This window comes from Embiotoca jacksoni, unplaced genomic scaffold (genome assembly GCF_022577435.1).
Source record: "Embiotoca jacksoni isolate LCO1_2020_lvr unplaced genomic scaffold, fEmbJac1.0.p SCAF_48, whole genome shotgun sequence".
Classification (NCBI taxonomy): Eukaryota; Metazoa; Chordata; class Actinopteri; family Embiotocidae; genus Embiotoca; species Embiotoca jacksoni.
In genome coordinates this window covers 1,850,964-1,862,639 of record NW_027185401.1, presented here as the reverse complement: position 1 = coordinate 1,862,639, position 11,676 = coordinate 1,850,964, and the positions used below count along the sequence as shown (strand labels likewise).

Genomic DNA, 11,676 nt, shown 5'->3' with positions numbered 1-11,676 from the left:
TGGTTCGACTCATGCTTGACGTCACAGTGGTATTTAAAGGTGTGGAGATCATCCTGATCAACCACCCTGATGGAGGCGGTGCGTCCCGGCTCTCTGAGCTCCAGCTGTTCTCCCTCAGAAGAAAGAAGCTCCTCCAGCAAGTAGTTCTTCTTCTGTCTTTTCCAGGAGAACTGGACCTCAGGAGGAAACATGGCTGAGGCCAGACACAGCAGGAAGGTCCTCCCCTCCAGGTGGGCTCTGCATGCTGCTGGGTACATGATTACCTCCGGCTTCACCACCGGCTTATCTGAAGTTTGACAGCAGCAACAAGCAGCACAGACACACAGTGACACAGTCAACAGCAGCTTCCAGCACTGCATTCAGTCTGATCCTGGAAACTACATGGACTCTGATCAATAAACTACTCATCAATACAGCACAAAGTTCACTACATACTGTGTTCACCTTCATATCAGACACAATCATCACTTCATGTATTCAAGTGTCACATGTAGAAGACTGAAAATGTTTTACAGATTATATCATATTACAGCTTATTTGCACGGTTATTATTTTACCAAATACTTTAATGTAACTTAATGAAATTCACATGAAATCAGTGGAAAATATTTCTTCAATATGAAAGTAAATATAAAAATTTCCGTAGTTGCCTCTAAAGAGAGAAACATTGTTAATTGATTTAAAACATTGTTTTAAACACATCAAAACACCAATACAGTTTAGATAATTATATTTTATAACAATTTTAAGTAGTCTGTCATGTAAGACATTATTCTGAAATTGAAAATTCAAGTAATAAAATGTGTTCATTGATGATTAAACAGTTAATATTCATTAAGATGTTCATTAACTATCCGACACGATGATTTAAAATGTGTACTTTTGTATAAATTTAGAAGAACAATACAATATTAAATTAAATTTACCATAAATCTCATCTTGTTTTCAAAAGTCAAGTGATGATTTAGAACTACGCAGATAATCAAACACTAAATATTCCTAACAAAACTAAAATGTCACTTTTTGTGGATAATTTTATTCTCACGCAGAAAAAATAAAAAGATTTAGTTGTTATGGGAGATTCAAACATATTTTCAGAGATTATAGATTTTTTCTTATGTAACAATGTCTGCAAGATGAATTCTCTGCTATCTGTTAAAAAAATAACCTGTGAAGCCCGAAGCAGCAGAAACTGACTTTAAACACATTTTCAGTTTCTACAATAAAATAGCTGAAGCAAAATAAATGTTTGTTCTTACCTGTTACATACAGTTTAGTTCCAGAGCCAAAGATGTCGTAGCTGTATCCTCCCACAGTGAAACAGACTGATACAAAATCCTGTCTTCTGCTGAACGTGTCAGATGAAGTGAACGAGTCCAAAGTGTCATATTTCAGCTCCATGATGTGTTTCTTTCAGGTTCATATCAACATGACTGTCTCTTCTTCTGATGGATAAGATGGACATGAGGTCACAGTGACTTTGACCTTTGATCTCGTCCTTTGACCTTCCAGTCAGTTTATCGTTGATGTAGTGAACCTTTGTGCAACATGTGAAGAAACTACCTCCAGGCATTCATGACATATTATATTCACGAGGATGGGTCAAAGTGAGCTGACAGTGACCTTGACCTTTGACCTGTGACCCCAAAATCCTTGAGTACAGGTGCTGATTTGATCCAAATTTGAAGAAATTCCTTCAAAGCGTTCTGAAATTCAAAGTGACAAGAATGGGATTACGGGATAGGAAAGACATGAGGTCACATTAACTTTGACCTTTGACCCTTGACCACCAAAATCAAGTTGTAATTCATCCTTTCGCCCGGTAAACGTTTGTACCAAGTTTGAAGAAGTTCTCTGGAGGCATTCTTGAGATATCGCGTTCACGTGTCGGTGAAGGAACCTGAAAACATAAAGACTCCCGTTATGGTTGTCGCTAAAAAATAAGATTTAAAGTACTTATATTTACAGAAGATGCAGCCTGTGTGTTCAACAATATAGTCACAGACTCTGATGTAAAACTACGTCACTTTTCTGACTCAGCACTTTTTATTTGACATTTTAACCCAACTAATGGTTCTTTAATTTCAGAAAATAAAAATGAGAACAAAAATATTGATCTTGAAAGCTGCTGAAAACAAAATGAAATAAATGTAAAATAAGTTCTGACAGCAGTAAAGAAAAACTTCCCTCAGCTCAGTCTGTTTGTGAGATGGAGGTGAAATGTGAACCTGAGCTGTGGTTTACTGCTCTCTTCCTGTCACAAACACTGTTTGACATCTGCTGGTTTTTGTTCAGGCTGCAGGGATCATTTCTCACTGTGGGTACGAAGACGTCCAACAGGAGCAGTAGTAGGTGGCTGAATGATGGAGTTTAACGTTCTGGATCTGCAGCTCCCAGACGATCTCTTTATTCACTGAAGAGAAATCATCTTTCTGAGGATGATTGAACCCTGAATATATTTCTCCATCGCTCCTACGAATACCAAGAATCACTCTGAATGTTTCTGTTTCTTTCTTCTGGTACCACCACACATAATAACTATCACACTGGTCAGTTTGTTTACAGCTGAATGAGACTTTGTCTCCAACTTTCCTGGTCAGAGTTAAATCATCCTGAATGAGCTCTGCTGCCATGGCAACCAGCGCTGTGGAGACACGGACGGACAGATGAAGGTCAGCGTGACGGCGTTAGTTAAAGGTGAAGTTTGCCGGCTCCCGATTGGCTGGAAAACACTCACCTGAACACAGACAGCACAGAGCAGCAGCCGGGAGGAAAAACATTTCGTTTCTTCGGTGCGGCGGCGTTTCCTTCTGGTGAACCTGGAGAGAAGTGACGCTCCGACGCAGCCGAGGACGAACGAGGACGAGCCGTGAGAGACCAGACGAGGGACACGTGGTTTCTAACAGGTCCTCAAAACCCTCCCATCAGCCCCTGCAGCACAAAGATAAGACTGCTGCTGCTGATTGACAGCTCGGCTGAAGCTGCTCGTGCGGTTTCATCGTCTGGATTTGAAAAAAAAAGAAAAAAAAAAATCTGGGTCACATGATGCAGAAACACTGAAAAACATTCAGGTTGGTGGTGAGTTTATAACACGGACTGTTATCTGATGTTTAAAATACAAAACTACAAATCCTCACAGCTCCTCAGAAACTGATTGAACTGATGGATTTAAATTCATTTAATAAAGTAAATTAAATTCTATTGATTTGAATTCTTTTCTCTCTTCTAACATCACAGATTTTGATCGTCATGTTGTTCACGTTGTTTCCACGAAACAAATATTTTCCCTCAGATTCAGTCCGACATGTTTCAAACTTTATAATCTGCTCTCACATTTTAAATAAAGTTCTGTTTTGATTTATGAGTTTGTGTAAACGAAGCCGTCAGAGATTCTGCTGGAAACAGAGTCGACTGCAGCTTCTTCTTTTTTTTTTTGTCTCCTCCACCTTCCAGCTGATGTGAAATTCATCTCCAACGAGTCGTCTGGATCTCGTTGTACTTGCGGTGACTCGCCTCAAGATGGCGCCGCCTCTCTTTGCTTCTTTATTGAAGACACAGACGGCAACAAAAATCCTCCTGATGATAAAATATCAGTGTCGCTGCTCATTCTGTCAAATCCATCACATAAACCCAGCGGAAGTTTCAGCTGGAAGTTGTGAGGTTTTACATTTAAAGGGATAGTTTCCTCACAAATGTTCCAGTTTTGAATGAAAGCAGTTAAAATCCGAAACAAATATTTTCCCCCAGATTCAGTCTGACCAATAGAAACTCCCGTCTCCAGCGTTGGCCCCGCCCACTACATCCAACTTAACCTTCAACAATGCTTTTGACTTGAGAGTGAAGGTTTTAAATTTGCAGCCAAAAGAATTCTAGTTTCACGAGCAAAATTCTTCATCTGTGACCAAAACTAACAAAACTTTAAAAGCAAATTTGTTGGCAATGCAATAATTTTATTCTCAGTTTATATATGTTTTACTTACAAACTTGATTTGTGATTGCAGTGCCAGAAATTTGCTTTTAAAACTATTATTTCATTTGCTTGCATTATAAAGACACAAAAATACCCTTCATAGATGTTAATGTTCGCCAGCAGATGGCAGTAGCGTCAACAAGATCTCAATGAAGGCCGCTGTGCTCCTTTACAACAGTTCGGTCGACCCAGTCGACCCAGCGAGACCGTTGGGACGGACGTTAGAAACGCAGATACTCAATCGATGCTACTTTTATTTGTATTTTCAGGTAAGAAAATGACTAAACAATCGTATTAAGTTTGTTCTTGTTCGATATGCCGTCTGGTACGTTTGGTTGTCCAAGACGGGACTCGTGAATGTCCGTAAGTCAAGGAGATAACCGGTGAAACTAGATCAGGGGTGGCCAACCAGTCAGAGACTAAGAGCCACATTTTTTACTGTGTTACCGCAAAGAGCCACATCATACACATGGGCACACATGAACATCACCCCATCCCTTCCTCTTACACACACACCTCTGCTCAGCCAAATTTATTGTGTGACATTATCATGTCACACACCAACATGATAATGACAGAAATTGACTCCTACAGTACTAAGACCACAGGCCAGTCATTTTCAACAATGAACATTGTGTGCACTGTCTCACACACACAAACTCTCAGTTCAACAAAGTCCACAAACAAAAACATAATAATTTACAATAGCGTTTTTCACTTACTATGCATGTTGCTTAGTGCGACTTCTGGCATTCCTTGCCTTGAACAATCCTCTTCAAATCTGGCTTGTATTCTGTTGTTGCCACTCGAAACAATTCTTTCACATGGGTGTCAGTCAGAACAGATCGATGCTTTGATTTCACGTGTTTCAGGGTAGAAAACACAGACTCGCAGACGTATGTTGACCCAAACATTGACAGTATCTTAAGCGCAGCCCGTTTGACATTGGGGTATTTTTCCATTGGCACACTTTTCCAGAACTCAATGGTCCCTTCCCTTAAAGCAGGTTTCAGTTGGTCCTCCTCACAAAGATCGATCATCTCCAACTCAGCCGCGGCCTCATCTGTGACTAGCGGGGCTTTCAAACAGTCCGTCTCCGCATTAAATGGGTCGACGAGGAACGTAATCTGTGGCCTTTTCAGTTGTAGATCACGGAACCGGATGACAAAGCTTTCGTGCAGGTTTTCAACCAGTGTTGCATATCTGGCTCTTTGCTTATTCAGGGCGGTGCTGGTGACTTGCCCGCTGGCTTTTAGCAGAGTGGGAAAATGCGTTAAATCTCCCTTTTGAATATGCGCCTTGAACAGCTTCAGTTTGTTGACAAACGCAAACACACTTTGCACCAGGTCAGGCAGCATTTTTAACTTACCCCGCAGGGTCAGGTTCAGTCTGTCCAAGTGACACAGCATGTCGACCAAAAAGGCCAGATCCATAATCCACTCGACGTCCGAGAGCTCGGGATAGTCCTTGTCCTTCTCTTCCATGAACAGTTTCACGGCATCCAAAAGCTCAAAGAAGCGAGCGAGCACCTTGCCTTTTGACAGCCACCTCACAGTGCAGTGCAGCGGCAGGTCACCTGGAAGTCCTTGGTCCAGCTCAGCGATGAGATTCTTGAATTGCCTGTGGTTAAGCGCATGTGTGCGGATGTAGTTGACGATTTCAATCACAGGCTTCATGACGTTGTCTAAATTCAATGATTTAGACACGAGTTGCTCCCTGTGGATGATGCAGTGGAAATTCCAAAACTCGGGAAATGTTTGGTCAGCTTTGCACAGCCCCACAAGTCCCTTCACAGATCCGATCATGGCTGGCGCTCCATCCGTGGCTACTGCAGTTAGCTTCGGTACGGGCAGATTTGCTTTCGCAAATGCAGCCATCATTGTTTCTTTCACATCTATGCCACGGGTTCTGTCTTTTAATGGCACAACATCAAGGAGTTCTTCTTTGATCACACAATCTTTTGACACAGACCGTGCAAATATTGCCAGCTGAGACTCGTCTTGTATGTCACAACTCTCATCCAATGCGACACTAAAATACTCACATGCTTGAAGGTCAGAGTGCAACTGTGATTCAACAGCCGTGTTAATGTCCGATATTCTGTGTTCAACAGTGTGGCGGGACAGTTGGACGTCTGATACCATTCGTTTTAGTTTGTCGTTTTCAGGAGACAAGATTTCAACAACGTCACTGAGGCATTTTTTAACGAACTCCCCTTCATTGTATGGCTTTTTAGCCCATGCAATGTTCCAAGCCAGTTGATACGATGCAAGCGTGACAGTCTCTGAGTGCTTCGTAATTTTTTGGAAAAACTGTACCTGCTTTTCTGCCTGACTTTTCAAAGTGTCCAACTTGTGCTTGCGAAATTCAGTACCTTTTGGAAATTCCTTATCGATGTTAGCATGGAGTGAGCTGAAGTGGCGCTGAAGATTTGAAGCTTTGAAATGCGCTAATGACGTCTGAAATATCAGGCAGAATGGCTCGCCATTACGTTCAACAAAAAAATATAAACTTTCCCACTCTGTTAAAAACGTCCTGTGTTCATCTTCATATTTTCGTTTAGCTGTGCATTTTTTTCTGCCATTTTGAGAGCGAAATTGACACTAATTGTTTACTCGAAAGGGTTTGCCCCTCCTGCTTTGCGGAATTTCACCTCATGCGCGTTTGACGAAAATACCATATTGAACTCAAGCGAAGCGAACACGCACAAAAAAAAAAACACAAACACAAATGTTGATATGAACGTAAAAGAGCCGCATGAAACCAGGCAAAGAGCCGCATGCGGCTCGGGAGCCGCGGGTTGGCCAGGCCTGTTTTAGAGAAAGTGCTCCTCTGTCCCTGCAGCAGGTGGTGGAGAGGGTGGTCAGGATAATCCGATATGGATAATAGTTTGTTCAACATCCTCCTCTCCACCACCTTTTCCAGGCTGTCCAGTTTGTAGCCGATGACGGAGCCGGCCTTCTTAACCAGTTTGTTAAGTCTGTTGGTGTCACCGACTCCAATGCTGCTCCCCCAGCAGACCACAGTGAAGTACAATGCACTGGCCACAACAGATGGTAGAACATCTCCAACATCTTGCTGCACACATTGAAGGATCGAAGTTTCCTCAAGAAAAAGAGTCGACTCATCCCCTTCTTGTAGACAGCGTTGATGTTGGTCTTCCAGTTCAGTCTGTTGTCATGGAGACACCAGGTACTTGTACTCCTCCAACATGTCCACCTCCTCTCCCAGAAATCTCAGCGGTTGTGGAGCCGTCGTCTTCCTCCTGAAGTCGACCACCATCTCTCTGGTCTTGGCCACGTTCAGGAGCAGGTGATTTCTTCCCGCCCACTCCACAAAGTCCTCCACTACTGTCCTGTACTCGTCCTCCCGTCCATCCCTTATACACCGACCACTGCAGAGTCATCAGAGAACTTCTGCAGATGGCAGGACTCTGAGTTGTACTGGAAGTCAGTTGTGTATAAGGTGAACAGGAAGGAAGACAGAACAGTTCCCTGAGGAGCTCCAGTACCACTGACCACCGTATCAGACAGCACACTGCCCAGACGGACAAACTGTGGTCCCCCTGGTTGTCTCTCTCTCCCCTTGAACCCAGTAATCTCCTTCATACCGGTCCACACCTCCCTCACGTTGTTCTGTTGGAGTTTGGCCTCCAGCTTCCTCCTGGAGGAGTCCTTGCACTCCCTGAGTTTCTCCTTCAGGTGGCGCTGCACTCTCCTGAGCTCCTCCCTGTCCCCAGACCTGAAGGCTGCTTTCTTCTTATTAAGAAGAACTTTCAGGTCACTGGTGATCCACAGCTTATTGTTGGGGAAGCAGTGTACAGTCTGGGATGGTACGGTGGTGTGTTCACAGAATTTAATGTATTCTGTGATACAGTCCGTCCTGCTGTTGATGTCCTCCCCATGTGGTCCACACAGCACATCCCAGTCCGTGGATTCAAAGCAGTCCTGCAGGACATCTTTAGCCTCCTGTGTCCACCTCCTCACAGTCCTGGTGGTCACAGGCTGCCTCTGCACCAGGGGAACATACTTGGGAGTCAGCAGGACCAGGTTGTGGTCTGATCTACCAAGGGTGGGGGTGGGGGTGGGGGGCAGTAGCACTGTATGCATCCATGGCATTAGCATACAGTAAGTCCAGAGTTTTATTGTTCCTTGTGGGGCAGTTAACATACTGGTGCAAAGTTGGCAGTACTTTATCCAGACTGGTTAAAGTCTCCAGTAACTGCCAAAAATGCAACGGGATGCTTAGTCTGCAGTTTGGACACGGTGGAGTAGATGGTGTCCACTGCTGCCTCTACGTCAGCTGATGGAGGAACGTACACAGCGATAACAATGGCGGACGTGAACTCCCTCGGCAAATAATACGGGCGCATCCCCACGGCTAGAAGTTCAATGTCCGGGATACAGAAACGTTCCTTCACACACGTGGTCGGGATTGCACCACCTCTCGTTCACATAGACTGCAATCCCTCCACCTTTCTTCTTGCCGCTCTGAACAACGTCTCCGTCCGCCCGAACAGTCCTGAAGCCGGGTACGGCCGCGCTGTGGTCCGGGAGATGTGAGTGCAGCCACGTCTCGGTGAAACACATGATGCTGCACTCCCGGTACTCTCTCTGGGTCTTTACCAGCGCCGAGCTCGTCCGTCTTGTTGGCCAACGACCTCACGTTCCCCATTAAGATCTCCGGTACCGCTGGTTTATATTTCCTCCTTTTCGCCTTCAGCTTAGCTCCAGCTCTGCAACCCCGACGTCTTCTCCGAAGTTTGTCCGGGATCTCAGGCCTCGCTCCCGGCAGCAGCAGTAGGGGCCTACTCAGCGATCAGCTGATCACGAGAGTAAACAATAACAATGGCCCCAGCCAGAAACGTGGAAAAATTACGGTCCATTGTCTGACCTTTAACTTAAAATCCTCCTGATGATAAAATATCAGTGTCGCTGCTCATTCTGTCAAATCCATCACATAAACCCAGCGGAAGTTTCAGCTGGAAGTTGTGAGGTTTTACATTTAAAGGGATAGTTTCCTCACAAATGTTCCAGTTATGAATGAAAGCAGTTAAAATCCTTCACAGAGCAGGTTTACTGTGGAAAATGTAACATGTTCCTGAAGGTCACACGATCAGCTTCTCTGTCACTGGAACAGACAGGAAACTAAAACATTGACCTTCATCTAAATATCATACAGTGATAAAAAAAACAATAAAAAAAAACATTCACGAGTCCCGTCTTGTACAACCAAACGTACCAGACGGCATATCGAACAAGAACAAACTTAATACGAGTGTTTAGTCATTTTCTTACCTGAAAATACAAATAAAAGTAGCATCGATTGAGTATCTGTGTTTCTAACGTCCGTCCCAACGGTCTCGCTGGGTCGACTGGGTCGACCGAACTGTTGTAAAGGAGCACAGCGGCCTTCATTGAGATCTTGTTGACGCTACTGTCATCTGCTGGCGAACATTAACATCTATGAAGGGTATTTTTGTGTCTTTACAATGCAAGCAAATGAAATAATAGTTTTAAAAGCAAATTTCTGGCACTGCAATCACAAATCAAGTTTGTAAGGAAAACATATATAAACTGAGAATAAAATTATTGCATTGCCAACAAATTTGCTCTTAAAGTTTTGTTAGTTTTGGTCACAGATGAAGAATTTTGCTCGTGAAACTAGAATTCTTTTGGCTGCAAATTTAAAACCTTCACTCTCAAGTCAAAAGCATTGTTGAAGGTGAAGTTGGATGTAGTGGGCGGGGCCAACGCTGGAGACGGGAGTTTCTATTGGTCAGACTGAATCTGGGGGAAAATATTTGTTTCGGATTTTAAATGCTTTCATTCAAAACTGGAACATTTGTGAGGAAACTATCCCTTTAAATGTAAAACCTCACAACTTCCAGCTGAAACTTCCGCTGGGTTTATGTGATGGATTTGACAGAATGAGCAGCGACACTGATATTTTATCATCAGGAGGATTTTTGTTGCCGTCTGTGTCTTCAATAAAGAAGCAAAGAGAGGCGGCGCCATCTTGAGGCGAGTCACCGCAAGTACAACGAGATCCAGACGACTCGTTGGAGATGAATTTCACATCAGCTGGAAGGTGGAGGAGACAAAAAAAAGAAGAAGCTGCAGTCGACTCTGTTTCCAGCAGAATCTCTGACGGCTTCGTTTCCACGAACTCATAAATCAAAGCAGAACTTTATTTAAAATGTGAGAGCAGATTATAAAGTTTGAAACATGTCGGACTGAATCTGAGGGGAAATATTTGTTTCGTGGAAACAACGTGAACAACATGACGATCAAAATCTGTGATGTTAGAAGAGAGAAAAGAATTCAAATCAATAGAATTTAATTTACTTTATTTAATCAATTTAAATCCATCAGTTCAATCAGTTTCTGAGGAGCTGTGAGGATTTGTAGTTTTGTATTTTAAACATCAGATAACAGTCCGTGTTATAAACTCACCACCAACCTGAATGTTTTTCAGTGTTTCTGCATCATGTGACCCAGATTTTTTTTTCTTTTTTTTTCAAATCCAGACGATGAAACCTCACGAGCAGCTTCAGCCGAGCTGTCAATCAGCAGCAGCAGTCTTATCTTTGTGCTGCAGGGGCTGATGGGAGGGTTTTGAGGACCTGTTAGAAACCACGTGTCCCTCGTCTGGTCTCTCACGGCTCGTCCTCGTTCGTCCTCGGCTGCGTCGGAGCGTCACTTCTCTCCAGGTTCACCAGAAGGAAACGCCGCCGCACCGAAGAAACGAAATGTTTTTCCTCCCGGCTGCTGCTCTGTGCTGTCTGTGTTCAGGTGAGTGTTTTCCAGCCAATCGGGAGCCGGCAAACTTCACCTTTAACTAACGCCGTCACGCTGACCTTCATCTGTCCGTCCGTGTCTCCACAGCGCTGGTTGCCATGGCAGCAGAGCTCATTCAGGATGATTTAACTCTGACCAGGAAAGTTGGAGACAAAGTCTCATTCAGCTATAAACAAACTCACCAGTGTGTTAGTCATTATGTGTTGTGGTACCAGAAGAAAGAAACAGAAACATTCAGAGTGATTCTTGATATTGATAAGAGAGATGGAGAAATAGATTCAAGGTACAATCATCCTCAGAAAGATGATTTCTCTTCAGTGAATAAAGAGAACGGCTGGGAGCTGCAGATCCAGAACGTTAAACTCCATCATTCAGCCACCTACTACTGCTCCTGTGGGAAGGATGTTACCCACAGTGAGAAATGATCCCTGCAGCCTGAACAAAAACCAGCAGATGTCAAACAGTGTTTGTGACAGGAAGAGAGCAGTAAACCACAGCTCAGGTTCACATTTCACCTCCATCTCACAAACAGACTGAGCTGAGGGAAGTTTTTCTTTACTGCTGTCAGAACTTATTTTAGATTAATTTCATTTTGTTTTCAGCAGCTTTCAAGATAAAAACAAGAGAAAGTTGATGGTAAAGTTGCATGAATTTGAATTATTGTTTTTAACTGGGACCTTTTTTTGAAGTACGACCATCACTTCCTTTGATAATCAGCAAACTGCACATCACAGAAATATTTTTGTTCTCATTTTTATTTTCTGAAGTTAAAGAACCATTAGTTGGGTTAAAATGTCAAATAAAAAGTGCTGAGTCAGAAAAGTGACGTAGTTTTACATCAGAGTCTGTGACTATATTATTGAACACACAGGCTGCATCTTCTGTAAATATAAGTACTTTAAATCT

The 11,676-nt window shown here is 43.3% G+C and overlaps 1 gene segment (V, D, J or C); it reads left to right on the top strand.

The window, feature by feature from the left end:
• The first annotated feature begins 10,721 nt into the window (after positions 1–10,721).
• On the top strand, positions 10,722–11,195 carry LOC138210700 (Ig kappa chain V-V region HP R16.7-like). The segment is given in 2 exon segments: positions 10,722–10,764; positions 10,858–11,195. Coding segments are annotated over 2 exon segments (381 nt in total).
• Positions 11,196–11,676: the final 481 nt, after the last annotated feature.